Below are 15,833 nucleotides of genomic sequence, written 5' to 3'. Positions count from 1 at the left end.
TTGGTCAAGGGGTTGAAATCTAACCAGACCAACCCACCCAATGCCCACCTCCTAGGGTTGAAGTCTAACCTGACCAACCCACCCAACACCCACCCCCTGGGTTGAAGTCTAACCCGATGAACCCATCCAATGCCCACCCCTATCAGCACTAATTTAAAAGAGTACATAATGACATTTTTTGAATTGTTATTAGCAAAAACTAATAATCACTTTAGAAATAACCCATCGAGTTCAAGGTTTTGATCCAACGGCCAGTGGTAGCATGTGACAAAAAGAAAAGGCATTGCTACTGAAAGTGATCAAGTCATGTATAATTGCGTAGCAACGTCCCCAACTAGATCTCAGTCTTTCTCTCTTCCGAATTCCCATCCACTTTCCAAGCAATCCGGACATTAATTTTTCCTGCAGAAACACATACAAACCTTTTCAAACCCTTGCATTTCATTTTCTTGCCTCTAAATGCATCTAATTCCACATTAAATATTCATCTTTTTTCAATCAAAAACACCATTAATCTTTTGATATTCCTCTTTTTTCTCACATGGGTTGGTTCGGTTTCTTGCACCTGCCACACTGTTCCATAGAGTTTTCTTAATCCTCATTGATCCAAGATTTACAGAAGGTAGATAATTACGACGGCTTATCGGAGAAGGTTACGAATGAGGGCCTTTCGTGACAACATGGGAAGGCCTTTCGTGACGTTTGCAGCGTGCCGCAACCAATACTGGTTTGTATGTGCCTCATTCCTTATCTGGTTTCTATTGCTTTGTGTATACCACTCGCAGTTCATGGTAGGAAAGAGCCTGATTGCATTGTTAGGTAATCACAATATCAACATTTCTGTCGATGTTGCTAGTGAGTCTGATGATCTCATTGATTCGGTTTCTCTGCCCGAAGAAATCAATGAAAGTAGTAGCAGAAAATCTAGAGATGATGCTCATATGAACATTGTTTTCAATGACCGAAGTGGTGGGGATTTTAATCTGAGAACGAAAGATGTTTTCGGAATCACAGAACATGGCTTTGAAAAATTTGGGCACCTTTCTAAGAAGGAATCAGAGCCTCGTGACAGAAATGATCAAGCACGCGATCTGAGCGAAAATAAAGCTCAATCCGAGAAAGGGGATGATGCCGTTAAGCCAGAAGAACATGTGGTTGAAAGGGTTGAATCGTATTCGGAATCCGTTTCTGAATCATGCTTAGGCAAATACATTTATGTTCATGACATCCCTAGCAAATTTAACAAGGACTTGTTGAAGAAATGTGGTTCGCTTAGCAATTGGACTGACATGTGTGAGCTCGCATCAAACTTTGGTCTTGGTCCCCATCTTTCGAATTTTGAAAAAGTTTACTCAAACACTGGTTGGTTTGCTACAAATCAGTTCTTGTTAGAGGTCATATTTCACAGCAGAATGAAGCAGTACAATTGTTTGACAAAAAACTCATCCCTAGCTTCAGCCATTTTCGTACCTTACTACGCTGGCCTAGACGTCGCACGCTACCTTTGGGGATCGAGCATTTCCATGAGAGATTCTGGTTCACTTGAGATTGCGAAATGGCTGAGAGAAAAACCAGAGTGGAAGAAAATGTGGGGAAGAGATCATTTTATGGTGGCAGGAAGAATTACTTGGGATTTTCGGAGATGGACTGACAAGGATTCGGAGTGGGGAACGAAGCTTATGCTTTTGCCCGAATCGAAAAACATGACAATGTTGGCAATAGAATCCAGCCCTTGGAACAGCAATGACTTTGCCATACCATATCCAACATACTTCCACCCTTCAAAAGACATTGAGGTGTTCCAATGGCAGAACCGAATGAGGAGGCAGAAGCGGCGCATATTGTTCTCCTTCGCTGGCGGCCCTAGGCCTAATCTCCAAAACTCAATCCGCAACGAAATCATAAACCAATGCAGGGCAGCAAGGAGGAAATGCAAGCTCCTAGAATGCACATCCGGTCCAGACAAGTGCCACAAGCCGGTTTTTGTCATGAAAATGTTCCAAGGCTCCGTCTTCTGCCTGCAGCCTCCCGGGGACTCTCTAACCCGAAGATCAATCTTCGATTCAATCCTCGCAGGCTGCATTCCAGTGTTCTTCCACCCAGGGTCCGCGTACGTTCAATACCTATGGCATCTCCCCAAGGACTACACCAAATACTCAGTCCTCATACCAGCATTCGACATAAAGAAAGGGAAGGTGAGCATTGAGAGGACACTCAATAACATTCCGAGGCAGAAAGTTTACGACATGAGAGAGGAGGTTGTGAAGCTGATTCCTAGAGTGATATACGCCGATCCAGGCTCCAGATTGGAGACGCTGGAGGATGCATTCGACATTGTGGTTAAAGGGGTTCTTGAGAGAGTGGAAACAATTAGGAAGGACATAAGAGAAGGGAAGAACACAAGCTTCGATTACGCAGAGAAAGTGAGTTGGAAGTACAATTTGTTTGGGACTGTGGAGGAACATGAGTGGGATCCTTTCTTTGAGAGACAACATTTTTAAATCTTGCCTTAGCTAGGCAGATGAGAGTCTCTAGTTTAATCAAATCAAAGAAAAGGTAAACTAGTTTGTTCTTTTTCTCTCACACGTACAATTTATTGGTGTTCGGAATTACTGAGCTTTAACCTTGAATTCTTTCATCACTGGTAATTTGACAAGATCAATACATCTTCTATATATTTTGAGACATTTTTGAGAGCAAAACTCCTAAATAGTTATCATACACTTCTCACAATGCTCGTATTTTTACAGAGAAGGAGTTTGAAATGACTTGTTCAGTGTGAAACAACTCCCATGTTGAAGTTATGTTGCAAAGGCCTCCATCTTCCTTTTGCCAAATAACGAGTGCGATCTTACTTATCTTGATCGCATCATCAATGATCCCTATACATTTTATACGTCAAGCTTCTTAAACCACACTTCTTCTCACTAATCATATATTGGGCAAGGAATTCAAGTTGTGCATGGAAATACTCTTTGTGCATAGTGCTTAACTGGCATGTATTTTAAACTTAATTAAATAATTACGTGCAAAGTGGTTAACTTGCATGTATTTTAAACTCAGTTAAATAATTAGATAAATAGATTTAGTAGGCAATCCTTTGTAGATAAGCGTTTGTAGTCCAACGGTTAGGATAATTGCCTTCCAAGCAATAGACCCGGGTTCGACTCCCGGCAAACGCAATTATTTTTTTTTTCCATTTAATTTAATTTATTTTTTTTTTCCTTTGTGTAAACTGCGTCACTTTGAAAAGTATCCTCTCCACTTTCGGACCTCAAAACCACCGAACCAGAGCCAAGCAAACCAACCAGATATTTACCCGCCAAAACCATTTCCGTGGCCCAAACTCTCTCTCTCTCTCAACTGCTTACTTCAGAGCATCACCTTCCACACTCCAATTTCATGGCGGCCACGAGCGCCTCCTTCACTCCACACTTGGTGGGGTCCACAGTCCCCGAACTTTCCAGAAACCCTAGATGCACCGGAGCTCCGTTCTCCGTCCGAATCTCATCCGGCAGTAACTACCCGACGACCCGCGATAATCTCTCCGAGGGCCCCTACTGCATCTACGTCGGCCCGATCGAAACCGCCAGCAAAGAAACCCTCGAAGCCCTCTACCGTCAGGTAATCCCCCTTCTCCCCTTTTCGGTTTTTTTTTACCTTTAAATTTCTGCTTTTTGGGTGAAATTTTGATATCTGATTGGTTGGTGGTGCACGTGATAGGCACGTGATGCGTATTACAGTGGCGACCCTTTGATTGTCGATGACATGTTTGATAGAGTCGAGGTATGTATATATGTATGTGTGACTTATGAGTTCATAGATTTTCGATAGGCCGATGTTTTTTTTACCTTTCCTTCTAAGTTTTGTTTTTTGTTGTTGACAAATTTTGCAACTGATTGGAAGAACAGATGAAGCTAAGATGGTACGGATCGAAATGCGTCGTGAAATACCCACGTTGTAGTCTTAGGAGACAATCAACTTATGCAGATGCTGAGGTAATTGGTTTTTGTTGAGTTTTTTGAAGTGTTGTTTCTAAGTTTTGCATTAATTCATGAATATTGCTAAAAAATATGGGAAGATAAGAGGAAATGAAAGTAAGGTTATGCTCAAATCGATGTTGGGTTGGGGTAAATGGGTTTGATAATTTGTCATTCATTTTGTTAATGAGCAAACTATATGTTACTCACGTGTTCGGATGATTGTCAGCGCTAATGTATGTGCTTGAGACTCACTGCAGAACCCTCATACATGAATGGTTTACAATCGTCTCCCTAATGAGCAACCCTTATGTTAGTTCACTGATGTATGTACATGAACCCCCATACATGAATGGAGGATTGTCTTCATTGATGTATGTGCATGAGACTCACTGCAAAACTCGCACACATCAATGGTTAACAATCGTATCATTGTGTTACTGAGCAAACTTTATGTTAGCTCACGTGTTTGGATGATTGTCATCGTTAATGTATGTACTTTAGACTCACTGCAGAATACATCAATGGTTAACAGTCGTCTCAGATATTTAACTGCAATGTTAGTTTGTCGACCAAAATGTAGTTGTTAATGCACCATCTTTTATGCATTTTATTTGGTGAAATGGAAAAGTGGGTGAATATTGAGTGACATGGATGTAGGGCAGGAAGATTTCTCACAGGTTTTTGCATTAGCGAGCATATGGATCCTCTTTCTTGCTTTTGGCAGTTCAGTGTGTCTTGTGCCTGTAGTTTACACTGTTGGCTTAGCTTATCAAGATGCTTTCAATCCGGTATTTTCGTATATAAACCAAGCACCTGCTCTTTCGATGCTGAATTCCATTCTCTTCATGATACTGGGTTCTGTCATCGGTTACCCAATTGCATCAGCTTCTGGTAAGTTAACCTGCATCCATTCATTTCTAAAGCATTTATGATGTCAAATTCTTGTGCTATGTAATGCAGGCACTCTATGTTAAATCGAGGAAATTGGATATTGATTAGGATTTTGTATAACTTTTGATGTTATAATTGTTAAGTCTCAGCATATACTAAAGTTGCCTTTCTCACAGTTAAAGTACTTCAAGGCCTGTGGAGAAATGACTTGGTGGCACTAAAAGGGGCGTGCCCAAATTGTGGGGATGAGGTCCGTTGATTTAGTCTGAGAACTTCAAACAACTCTTAATTTATAACCCTTGAGGCATCCATTTTCTTCTTCTGATTTGAATAGCATCTTTCTGCAGGTGTTTGCATTTGTGAAATCCAATCAGTCTAATAACTCCCCGCATAGAGCAAATTGTCACGTATGTGAATGCTTGTTAGAGTTCCGTACCAAGGTTGAGGTAACCTAGTTTTCTTCTCTCTCATTTAATAAATTTTATTTGAGGGATTCTGGATATTAACAAAGATACGCACCAAGAACCTATTACTGTAAATGGCGTTCTGTAAAAGGTAACCAAACAGGACTGGAAAGTATCCTCGGACTTAATATTCTTTACAATTTATTACATCAATTAAACTACATTTACTTATCACATTGCTAATCATATCTCTTACGGAAGTGAAACCCACCTGAGACCGGCCTATACAAGTGGATCCTGCTTATGTAAAATATATCAGAAATGTGGTATGTATAGCATCGCTCTTGCCACATCGTGTACTGTAGGTGTTGTGAGGTTTTGTAGCAAATGGCCTCACTATCTCACTTGTCAAAGTGCCCCTATCCCTTTTCTCACGGTGCTAAAACTGCCCGGGTCAAGTCATTGGCTCTGTTAAATACTTCCTCTTTTTTATCTTTTTGAAATGTTTATCGGCTCTCTGAACACTGAATGGACAAGGAGTTCAAAAAGATACATGTTCCGTTGCCATTTTATAGAATGAAATCTTTTGAGTATGTTTTTTGCTCACATTGGAGGTTTTTTTTGTGCAGAAGTCTATTTCACCACTCGGTAGAAGATGGGTACATGGCCGTATCTACCTTGTTTCGCGAGGAGGCAGAAGCCAACCCCAAAGACGGCTATAAATGTCTTTGAAATCCCAAGTACAAATGCGTATTGGAAGCTTTATGTACGGTAGGACAATTCTTTCAAGTTCTCATTTTTTTTCCAAATTATAATGTAATAAATTTACCTGAATAGAGTCGTCCCATCCCACCATGTCAAGGAGATGTATTTCCCACAAGTTATTGTCATGGGTCATTGGACAGTTGAGCTTCTTGTATTGCATTCTGATATGATCGTTTGGTATATGACGGTATCAGTTTCACTTTATGAAAATGTTTAATTTGAATACAATCAGACATGTTACGTTGTCAAATTATCGATTTAAATCACGGATGGCGTGAATTCTTAATTGACAATGTGATATCTTTAGTTTATTTGTTTTGAAATGAAGATTCCCCAAGGTTTCGCATCCAAATTCTTGGACTAACAACAAAAGGTGTTCCTGCTTTTCAAGAAATGTCATTCGATGAGAAAACCATTCGATGAGAAATACGGCCCAGGACTCAAATAGGGAAAAATTGTATCGACATATAAGCCTGCAATCGGTACTCTGTGCGGTGTCACACTTACAAATTACTCAACCACATATTATTGTCAGCAAAATCTACAAGAACAATGATTGCAGGTAATTTTATTAGAGGCTACCAAAACAATTTTGATTGTCAGTTCTGCGGGCCATACATTGCGTGAACGTTTTTGAAGGAACATTGACCGGAACACCGATTCACCAACTCATAATGTTGCTTAACATAAAGAAACGAGCAAACAGTACTGACTTAATGACTTCTAATGAAACTTTCTCATCGTAACCAAAGTCCTATAACTGAACACCACCGGGGATGGAAATGACGGCGATATTGAATAGATAGCCAATCAGAAGTGTCCCAAGCTGTATACTAGAATCCAGGCAAGCTGTAAAACAGAAAGAAACGGAAATGAGAAAAAGGTAAGAGACTAAAAGAAACGCATTGATCTTAATTTATTTGAGAAGGTAGTCTCAAAGTGAAAGAGGCAATAAAAGTTTGAAAAATACCAGAAAAAGAGTTATGGAAGCGAAAAGCCCCTCTTGGAGGAGAGCTCCATGACCACCAAAGTCTTCTTCGTCAACCCTTAGTATCATTGCGTAGTAGCCATATATGATTCCAGTTGATATTACCAAAAAACTGTGAAACAAAAAAAGTCCACCACATAAAGATTAAGAAAATATATGACACTAGTTTGGAGAAAAAGAAAATTGTTATCTTAAGATGGTGAAGCATATGATAAATAAGAGAAAACTCAAAACCATCAAATCATATTTCTCAAACACGTAGGTGGGAAGCAAGGACATCCAACTCAGGCATATGTTCTTCTCTCTTGGCCTGAAACTAAGAGATAAGTTGTCTGTGTGAATCTAAATAGTATTACATGCCTGCGTAAACCTATCAAGTTAGTACGGTAAATTGAAAACAGTCTGCACTAAGTCCCCCTAAAGTTGAGGTATACAATATTGCAGAAACAATTCGATGAACGCTCCAGCTTCACAGTTGAACTCACTAAGGTAACTCTTCATTTAATATGTTGATTTGGAAAGAAATTTTCTAAAATTATAATGCTCCAGTGTTCATATAGGCCATTAAGATTCTAGGCAATGACGAGAAGCTGAAGTTCTACACCCCTATGATTAAATAGGATTCCTGAAGTCTTGAAAGTAACACCGACAACCTAGAGAATCTAAGTTTCAGCATACTTACTCATATGTTTTATGATCCAAATATTGGGCAGTCCCAAACGAGTTTTAAGTCCCATCACTACTGATTTCTTAACACTAAGCAAACAATGTTACATTTGGGCAAATTCCTTGCCAAGATTTGCTTTGATGGGTCCCTAACGATCCTCAAGTTAAATGAGCTGATCACTGATTAGCAACACAAACATATGATGATTAAGTGGAAACGGTAACTATGACAAGCAATTAAGAAGGTGTCCAACCATCAACTTACATGACGAACCATATGCCTCCGACCAATGGTATTGCACCCCACAGTAGCCCACATGCGAGGGCCATTGCTTGTCGAATCCAATGCAAGACATCTCCCAATTGATCCTGCGCGCACACACACACACAGAGTAAATCATTCAAGTTAGCCATGAGAAATATTAACCAATGCAGAATTTTATTAATTTTCCGCTCGTTACACTCAATAAATTTGACCGTTTCAATATTGGCCTTCAATTCCAAAATTTCAGAAACACATTGTAAATTCCGATGCTTCAATAGATACCCAAGATTCAAACTTCTTTTTCTAGTTCGTTTTCTATCAAACTTTCTCGGCTACCAAACATATCATACTTTCTCGGGAACCAAACATATCGTACTATCTCGAGAAGTTGAAGTACCTTGTCCCAGGAAGCTTCCGGATCCAACAACTTGGCGAATTTGAACGGCGACAAGTGACCGTTCTGGTGCTGCGGCGGCTGCGGCTGCTGCTGTTGACCGTTCAATTTTACTGACTTCCCTTCTTTCATGCTTTGCAAAATCACAAATTTTATCCAAAACAATAACAATCGACCCCAAATCTTCACAAAATTCAGTGGGCTTCTGCCGAACTTGCAGAGGGATGATCGGACCTCGTTAGGGTTTTTGGATTTGGCCGGAGAACACAGAGAGAGAGAGAGGAAAGTGATTAAATTTGAAAAGCAAATAAAATTGAATAATTGAATACAAAAATGGAATAGCTTCGCTGTAGATTGCGATTGGGACTTTTAGACTGCACGTGACATCAGATTTATTTCAAATCGTTAAAAAATTTCCAATGAACCTGACTTTTTACACCAGTTCTCATTATATAAATTGTTGTATATTTGAAATAAAAAAAATTTGAAAAACCTAGAATCTTATGCCTCATTTTTAAGACCTTTTAGATTATACGATTATTATTATTATTATTTTTTTAATTAAAGTTCAAACTTTTCAAGTTTCAATTCCATCAATTTATATCACGATAGATGAATTCCATAAAACTTGAAAAAGATGTAAAATTTACAATAGCTAGTTCAGTTTGGTCTGATATTGCACTAAACGTTTTACTAACTGAGTCCAACTTAGTCTATTTTAAGTCACTCCAGCTTAGTCCACGAATCTAGTCCAGTCTAAAATAGTCTAGTATAACAAAAGCACCTTTAATTTATTTTTATTTTTACGGAATCTCATCCCTTCCTCAATTTGAGGATTCAATTATACCTAGTGAGGGTCGAAATTAATTTGATGAAATATAATAATCAATACATTTGGTATTATCGTAGTCTTTGGTATGAATAAGATTTGGGATCAAATAGTCCTACGTAGGTATGTAGGTGAAGTATGCTAGAGATAGGTATGGAAATTCGTAGTCTTTGGTATTATCTTAGTCTCGATCCAGTAGTGATTAAGTAGATACCAAAAGGATATTGAAATGATGAGATTAAGGAGTAAGATATTACACTTTGATATACTTACTCGGAACTTTTGGAAGAGCACATACTTACTCGGAATTTTTCTTCTTTTTAGTAGGGGTGGGTTCAAAAAATCGAAAATCGAAAACCAAACCGAAAATCGAACCGGACCGAGGCCCAAAAAAACGAAACTGAAACTTTCAAACCGAATCTGGCCAGTTCGTCTTCGATTTTTGAGGTTCGGAAATCGAACCTAACTAATATATATATTTAATTATTATTTTTCAATGTTTATAAATAGTTTAGTCATACAATCATAACAAAACAGAATCTATTGCGAAGTTGGTTTCAATAAAACTTTCCAAGCTGGATTTTGGAGATTTTTTTTAATTTTTATGACCAAATCAACAAAACCCTAACACAGCCAAACCTTTTCTATTTTTCATTCCCCTCTTCTCTCTCTCTCGTTCCCTGCCTCCAGACTCCCTCCATGTCCATTTCTCCATTCTTCTCCATAACCCGCATCTTCCTTTCTATTCCAAGCTTCATATTTGTGAGACCCTCCATGTCCATGCCTCCAATTTATCCATTATTCTCCATAACCTGCATCCTCCTTTCTATTCTAAGCTTCATATTTGTGAGACCCTCCATGTCCATGCCGCCAATTTCTCCATTCTTCTCCATTCTATTTCCATGACAGTAATTATTTGCTCGATTGCAGATTTGTATTGCAACTTTATATTGCAGATTTGTATTACAGCTTCGTATTGCAGATTTGTTCGATTTTTTGTTGTGGGTTTGTTAGTTATTTGAATTTCAGATGAATAAATGTAATTATTGATGTGAGTTGTGGATTAAGATAGTATTTTGATGGATTATGTGCTTGTGTTGCTCTTGATGTTGCAGACTTGCAGAGTTGTTTCTTTCCAGATACATTTCTTTACCAATTTCCAGATTTACTTGTTTATCAATTTTCAGATGTCTGCTTCTCTTTTTGTGGTTGCGGCTTGGTTAGTCTTCACTTATGGAGTTTGTTGGGTTGTTGGTTCATGGTCGCCGAAGCTTGCTTTGACAGCGGCTAGGGTTTTCAGTTTTTTTTCTTTCTTTTTCGAGCTCAACCCTTGGGTTGGGTTGTTGTGCTAGCCAATTCTTTTGTTTGTGTTTAGTTGTGGGCTTTTATTATTTATGTAAGTTTAATGAAAGTTTACCTTTTATTAAAATAAAAAAAATAAAAAAAACAAAAAAACCGAACCGGGCCGAAACCGAAACGAAAAAAATTGAAAAAAAATTGAACCGAACCAAACCTAACCAAAATTTCGGTTTTGCCAAAAAAACGGAACCGTTTCAAACCAAACCCAACCCTACTTTTAAGTATACAATGAGTAAGAGCTTACGTTTTTGACATATCTATTCTTTGAGTATCTTAAGTGTACAAGGAGTAAGATCTTCCAAATTTCGAGAACGAAATTTCTTTTAAGGTGGATAGATTGAGAAGACTTATATTTCAAAAAGATATTAAATATGATAATTATGAGTTAAAAATAGTGATTGATTTCATTAAATTTTATATTACTACTTATTTAATCATTTTTAGTTGATAATTATTAATTCTTTTACCAATACTCTAATTGGCTATTAATTTTTTATTTATCAAACAAGTCAAATAAATTTTATAGTGTTGCAGTCATATTTAATATACGGATGTGGTTATATAAATTCTAACATATTTAAGGATATCATGATGAAATTCTACCATATATTAGACTTTAGATACTATCTTATTAGAGTTGTAATCATATTGGGGTACCTTCCTACTACTATAAATAAAGGCACGGTGAGGTAGAATAACACACACCTCACAATTAAATCTCTCTCTACTATCTCTTTGTGACAGTGGCCACCCTTTCTCCGTCTTCTGTAATTGTTCAGTAAAACAGGCTTACATCACGTTATTACCACGCTTTTGACACTGCGTTAAAGAGAGTTTGATCTTCAATCAGGAGAGTATTATGTTTTAATCATTTCTTTTATGATTAATTTATTATTTTATTGAATTGATCTCAACTTAATGTTTCTTTGTTGAACGTAATACAATGCATTGGATATGCAATTTCAGCTTTTCAGGAAAGATATTCTACAAATTCAAAGGTTTTTGTCGTTTTTGGCCAATCAGGTACACTTAAAATAAAAGAAGATATTTGAAACGACCATGAAGTATGAAAATAGTCCCATGATTCATGAATCCCCTACATTTACAGTTACATTTACCTTCCGATACACACACACACGTTTCGTGCATTACACAATTTTTTTATGTTGAATTTGTAAGTCAAAGAATCGAAAGAAATTAGAAACCATTAGGATTTTTCATGATGAAAAAAAAAATTAAAATTGGGATTTTTTTTTTACGGCCTCGGGAGGGACAACGTCGTTTGACGTCTAGACCTCCGCGGGCAGCAACCCATTGGGCTTGTTGCGCATGCATAGAAAACCAGACTTCAACTTGGGTGGGGTTCCACACGGGCCTGCAGCCCCCAACCCAATCCAGCTGGCCTGGAGCCGTGCTGGGCCTTGTTCTCATGTCCCTGGCCCAAACCAACAAGCGTGCTGCTTGCTGGGCTTCACCCACTGCACACTGACTCACTGCACACTTTCAATGAATATTAGATTCAGTTTACTTGATGTTATTGTTGAAAAATATTAGTATTTAAGTTTATTCTAATATCTTTCAACGGAGTTTGATTTAATTTACTTGATGTTATTGTTGGAAAATATTAGTATTTAAGTTTGATTTAATTTACTTGATGTTAGTTTAGGATTTGGGTTTAACCCTTCTGAGTTAGGGTTTTTTGGGTTAAACAAATCAGCCATAATGTAATTTTTGGGGTTTTTGTACCTGTTTCAGCATTATTGATTATTTAATAATAATTTTATTATTTAATGATATTTAACTTGGTATCAGAGTAGTTTTGACTTTTAGGGATTTAATCTGCTCTCGTCTCGTCAGTTTGTTGTCTGTCTTCTGCTATTTGATTGTTCCAGATTAGATTCATCGTGAAAATTGTAATTGTTCGTTGTTTGTTCTTGTCCCCGTACTCCTGCACATGACCCGTATCCCGCACCGTTTCCGCACGTGGATCCATCCCACCAGCCGCGTCCCCACCTTCATCTACATCTGCTCTTGATCCGCATCTTGACTCACAACCCGTATGAAGTCCCCTTCTGCAGTTTGACTTTGCAGAAGTTGTTTTGTTTGCTGCAATTGGTTTTGCCCAAATTGAAGAAAGTCGGAGTGAAGGAAGAAACAAAAGAAAAAAACAAAAGAGAAAAAAAGATGAAAGAAAAAAAATTTGCTGGTTTTTTAGGGCAAGGAGAAAAAGTATTGGTTGGTTTTTAAGTTATGGCCGTTGGTTTTCTGATGAATTCTTTGAGATCCTTTTTCTAAGGGTCATGTGATCTTAGAGATTTCGTGATCGTTCATAATATATCGTGCGGTCAGCTTTCGTTAGGTAATATTTATATTTAATTTTAAAATTTAAATTTTGAAATCATTTCTAACCGCACGATGTACGATAAATGATCATGAGATCCCTAAGAAAAGAATCTGACGAGGATCATTTTTCGTCATTATATAGATTGTTGTATATTTGAAATAAATTTTTTTTAAAGTTCCAACTTTTCAAGTTTCAATTCCATCAATTTAAATCACGATAGATAAATTAGCATAACCGAGCTTGCATCCACATCGTCGACTGTTAATGTCACATCTCGGCCCCTGCGGGATCACTTCCCGGGCCCGACTCCACCGTAGCAAGATATTGTCCGCTTTGGGCTTACCATTCCCTCACAATTTTGTTTTTGGGAACTCACGAGCAACTTCCCAATGAGTCACCCATCATGGGATTGCTCTTGCGCGCTACTCGCTTAACTTCGGAGTTCCAATGGAACTCGAAGCCAGTGAGCTCCCAAAAGACCTCATGGTAGGTAGAGATGGGAATATACGTATAAGGATCATTCCCCTGGACGATGTGGGATATCACAGTTAAACTCATGTCATGTACCGTCATGAATTTGATGGGGGTGTTAAAAAATATTAGTATTTAAATTTATTTTAATATTTGGATTTTGCTTGTTAGTTTACGATTTAGGCCTAGCGGGTTTCTTAGGTTTTGAATCTCTATAAATAGAGGTTGTAGCTTAGTATGATAAATAAATCAGTCACAATGTAGTTTTTTTATTTATTTTGTAATCGTTTCAGCATTTTTGTTTATTTAATAATATTCTTATTATTTTGTAATCTTGTTCGTTGCGCACCGTGATATTCAAGCACTAGATCTAATTAACAGAAAGGATTATATATATATATATATATATATGTATATATATGTATATGTATGTATCATTTTCATAGCAAACGAGACTCGATACGCGATCGAGAACCACCAATGATGTCTGTCACGAATCGTGCATGTCAAGAACCAAAAGAAACAGGCTCATTTTATTATATATATATATACAGACACACACACACACTTTCTTGTAGACAAGAGAATTAACAACACATTACAAACTTTTAACAGAAACTTACACCAAATCTGTTCAGCGAGTCCTTAAATGGCTGAATTTATTTACTAGTAGGCATACATTTTAATTTAATTTTTGTTCCAAGGTGAAATTTTCTCTCTTTCTTGGTAAGAGACGACTGTTATTGTCATCTTCAAGTACTATGATATAAAACCACAAATTAAGTGGATTATCGAAAACAGAACGTTCGATTTTCATGTATTTGCTCGCCTCTTTTTTTCACGTGACAGTTTTTGGGCAAATCTGCACAAATTATAAAACAAACAGACATATCAACCACATTTTTTGTTAACACCAAGCAGTATCTACTGTGCTAACCAAAACGAAAGGGATCATAATGATTCTTGTGCTCACTCACTCTGCAATTGCGTCTTTGTATTTGCATGTCATGTCAATTGGTTCATCATACCAGCCAGTGTCGAGGTTCATTGCACTGACAGTTTTTTCAAGGAGGTTAGTCCCAGACTCCCAGCCTTCACAAGTTTTTTGAGATTTTCAGGACTTGAATTAGTCATATCAATTTCATCAGATTTCAAGCCATCCTCCTGCAGCACGGATAACCAGCAAGTAAGAAGATGTGTGCCTGCATCCGGAGACGACATTGAAGTAAAGCATACATGGACATGGTTAATCAATCGAAAAATAAACCTGGATCCGGAGATAATTGCCATCAGAGCCGGAGATATTGAAGAAAGCAGACAGGTATACTTCAACCATGTTGACACTTGGGGTCGTAAGAACATCAATTAAAGGGATACCGCTTCTTTTTGAATTCATGAACCAATTCAAGATTCCCCATTCGTTGGGATTTCCGACTTCCAGCATCGCATCCTTCTTGCAGATCCAGTTCCCAGGGACAGAACCAGAAGTTGAATGTTGAATTCAAGTACTGAAAAAGAGGACATTTGAATTGTTGCAAACTAGTAGTAGCAATATAATTGGTGTGGCTTACAGGTAGTAATCATAGTCATGTACTTCATTTGTTCAACGCTACCATTCACCTCTTGGATTTCCAGAATTTAAACTCTGCCCTTTGGTGTAAAGGTAGTAACCATAGCCTTTTATCGCCAACACTGCCGGTAGGAAACTCCCACACACACCCACCCTACACTGCAACTTCTCAACCAAATGTGATTATCTCCTTAACACGAAATCCAAAAATCATATTGTTAGTTTCCAAACATATTAGGTTTGTAACTTATCTTTTTGCTTTTGGGTTTGTTACTTAACTTATTTTATTTTGGTTGCATGTTAATTTGACTTGGTATGAATGATTGGTATTTTAATTTGTATGAAATTTGAGAATATCGAACCATCCCGAAATACTGAAAATATTTCGGGAATCCCAAAAATTGGGAATATTAAAATTTTGGTTTGAGATTGGTCTTCAAATTTCCGTCCCGAAATTTTCAGTTTGAAATTTGGGATTTCATTTTCGATTTGAGTTTTCATACTGAACCACACCCTACTCTTATGGCTCGTTTACTAATCCGTAATCAGAATGAGAGGAATTGAATTGAGGAAGAGTTGGAATTGGATTTTGTTGAAGCTGTTTACTTAAATTTTCTGAAATCGGAGTAAAAAAAATATTGATTCCATTTAATTGTTTACTAATTCACTGGAATCGGAATATAATTCCCTCATTCCCTCTTTCCAAACCAATCTTATCTTTCTCTTCCCTGAATAACCCACTCCTCACCGCTACCTCTCGCTATCTCAATCCATTCCATTATGATTTCAAGTCCTGGGCATTTGATGGCAAATAAACTCCACTGTTACTCCTTCATTCCCTCTTTCTCTTCTTCTTCTTCTTCTTCTCTCTCTCTCTCTCTCTCTCTCTCTCTCTCTCTCTCTC

General features: G+C 37.7%; 3 protein-coding genes and 1 non-coding gene across 4 annotated transcripts; 3 read left to right on the top strand and 1 right to left on the bottom strand.

Annotated features, from left to right (window-relative positions):
* Positions 1-521: 521 nt before the first annotated feature.
* LOC137741472 (putative xyloglucan galactosyltransferase GT11) lies at positions 522-3,058 on the top strand. Its single transcript, XM_068481179.2, has 2 exons — positions 522-2,556; positions 2,751-3,058. The coding sequence occupies exon 1, from the start codon at positions 660-662 to the stop codon at positions 2,499-2,501; it is 1,842 nt and encodes a 613-aa protein (XP_068337280.2). The 5' UTR covers positions 522-659; the 3' UTR covers positions 2,502-2,556; positions 2,751-3,058.
* Positions 3,059-3,110: 52 nt separating this feature from the next.
* On the top strand, positions 3,111-3,182 carry TRNAG-UCC (transfer RNA glycine (anticodon UCC)). Its single transcript has one exon. It is a non-coding gene; the product is annotated as a tRNA-Gly (tRNA).
* Positions 3,183-3,234: 52 nt separating this feature from the next.
* LOC137742783 (PGR5-like protein 1B, chloroplastic) lies at positions 3,235-6,293 on the top strand. Its single transcript, XM_068482731.2, has 7 exons — positions 3,235-3,624; positions 3,724-3,786; positions 3,912-3,998; positions 4,646-4,874; positions 5,051-5,124; positions 5,222-5,320; positions 5,908-6,293. The coding sequence occupies exons 1-7, from the start codon at positions 3,403-3,405 to the stop codon at positions 5,998-6,000; spliced, it is 867 nt and encodes a 288-aa protein (XP_068338832.2). The 5' UTR covers positions 3,235-3,402; the 3' UTR covers positions 6,001-6,293.
* A 292-nt stretch (positions 6,294-6,585) lies between these two features.
* LOC137743271 (uncharacterized) lies at positions 6,586-8,780 on the bottom strand. The gene is made up of 4 exons (XM_068483139.2): positions 8,360-8,780; positions 7,963-8,066; positions 7,014-7,143; positions 6,586-6,892 (listed from the first exon to the last, which is right to left on the bottom strand). The coding sequence occupies exons 1-4, from the start codon at positions 8,486-8,488 to the stop codon at positions 6,854-6,856; spliced, it is 402 nt and encodes a 133-aa protein (XP_068339240.2). The 5' UTR covers positions 8,489-8,780; the 3' UTR covers positions 6,586-6,853.
* Positions 8,781-15,833: the final 7,053 nt, after the last annotated feature.

This window comes from Pyrus communis, chromosome 11 (assembly GCF_041283825.1).
Source record: "Pyrus communis isolate YQ-2024b chromosome 11, ASM4128382v1, whole genome shotgun sequence".
In the NCBI taxonomy this organism is placed as follows: domain Eukaryota; kingdom Viridiplantae; phylum Streptophyta; class Magnoliopsida; order Rosales; family Rosaceae; genus Pyrus; species Pyrus communis.
Note: the sequence above shows the minus strand (reverse complement) of the source record. Positions and strands in the feature narration are given on the sequence as shown.